At 43.5% G+C, this 1,894-nt stretch overlaps 1 protein-coding gene across 1 annotated transcript; it reads left to right on the top strand.

The window, feature by feature from the left end:
• The first annotated feature begins 520 nt into the window (after positions 1 to 520).
• On the top strand, positions 521 to 1,587 carry LOC106710985 (DNA-directed RNA polymerase II subunit RPB1). Its single transcript, XM_014503193.2, has one exon. It carries the CDS (start codon positions 567 to 569, stop codon positions 1,380 to 1,382), a length of 816 nt encoding a protein of 271 aa, XP_014358679.2. The 5' UTR covers positions 521 to 566; the 3' UTR covers positions 1,383 to 1,587.
• The last annotated feature ends 307 nt before the right edge of the window (positions 1,588 to 1,894 follow it).

Consider the following 1,894-nt stretch of genomic DNA (forward strand, 5'->3'; position numbering starts at 1 on the left):
GTTAACTATGTTCCCATGGATCTATTTTATAGGTTAATGTGCTTGCCCTAATGTCTAGATATAATATACGTGTATGCTATATAGAATAATTTTTAAATAAACTTCGTTAATGGAGTTTCTATCTGACTTCTATCCGATTTCAAATTTGATTTAAAATTACTAAGTACAAAAAGTAAATACTATTATCATTAAATTATATTATAGTGTGTTAGTATAGAAACATTAACAACATACATAGCTCAAGGATTCAATTAATTTAATTGTTTAATGGGTTTTAGATAATAGATTTATAGAACGTTCACTTTTTATTGACGTCGAAGGTGATTCGCCTTATTTTTCACGTAACAAAGTAAAGATGTCGTCGTCACTTCCTTGATACATCCAGTAAGTATCCGCTCTGCGCTCCGGGCAAGAGACATATTGTAGGCGCATGTAAGTTTTTCGCGGTCGCACCTACCAGCCCTTCCAATGAACTTCAAGGCTGTTGCTGCTCGTATAAAACGAGATTTGCGGCCCGCACCCACACACTTTGTGACTTTCACGCGAGCAGTGCACATTTGCTCAAAATGTATAGGCTCATGGTATTTGCGTTTGTGATAGGGGCAGTGGTGTGCCAACAGCAAGAAGGCGGACGGAGGGTTCCCAAATATGCGGGAGACCCCAAAACTGCCGCCATCCTGCAGGAAGCGAGGTACTTAAGTGGCAACGGAGCATTCGGTGCAGCATACCAACAGGAGGACGGCATTGACTTCAAGGAGGAGACGGATCCTGATGGTAACAGACGCGGCAGCTACTCATACATTGATCCGACCGGACAAAGGAAGACCGTGAACTACGTCGCCGGTAAAAATGGTTTCCAAGCCAGCGGCGACCACATCCCGACCGCGCCTCAACCCGTTGCTCCCACACCTGGATATACACCGGATCCGCGCTACAACTCTCCGGACTACAAGGCACCGCAGTACACAGCACCTCAACAATACGTGGCCCCTGCCGCCCCCAGGAACTACGGAGGTAAACCTAGTGTAGACGATGGACAATACCACCCAGAACTCTACGAAACAGAGAACTACGGTAACTCTCAACCTCAGTACCAATCACAAGCTCAATACCAGGCTCCCCAGCCTCAGTACCAGCCGCAGCCGCAATCTCAATACCAGCCGCAGTCACAGTTCCAAGCCAACACCATCTACCCTGGTGTGCAACAAGCTCAGTACAGTGGACTTTCATCTCAGCAGTACGACAATTCCGGCTACCAGCCAGAGACTCGCCAGCAGTACTATGAGCCGACAACGCCGCCACCCAGTCGCTTCTTCCCCCCGGGCAAGTTCAGCCTAAACAGAGCGCCTGATGGTTATACTTACTCTTTCCACAAAGTATAAATAAATAATTTATATGAGGGGATATCGGCGAGATGTATAGTTTGTAATAGCAAAAAACATGCATCGATTAACAATACGCCGAATCATCGGGGGGACGATAGAGCGGGCTGGCCCATGACTGCTACTCGAGCATTTCTTGACATTTGTTACGCTGTGATATTGTGAGTTGATGGACTTATATACGTGTTGTTCGTTTTTGTTAATTGTAAAAAAAAATATGACTCACCGAAAGAAATGCATGTCATCACATAGAAAATAAAATTTTGTAAATAAAATTTTAAGTGTAAATATTTACACCGTACGTTGATTTAATTCCTGCGTTCATAATGTTCCTAATTTGCATTCCTCATACATTAATTAAACTCTGATATACATAAAAAAAACTTTTTATTAAGAAAAAGTAACTAGTAATACTTCCTTATTATCAAGGTCTTATCGTAAGAGGGAGTGGGCTGTGTCCGCATTCTGCAGTACTCGCTCAAAGCGGCGGCAAGTAGATCACCTTAAGACTA

Source organism: Papilio machaon, chromosome 14, assembly GCF_912999745.1.
Source record: "Papilio machaon chromosome 14, ilPapMach1.1, whole genome shotgun sequence".
Taxonomy (NCBI): domain Eukaryota; kingdom Metazoa; phylum Arthropoda; class Insecta; order Lepidoptera; family Papilionidae; genus Papilio; species Papilio machaon.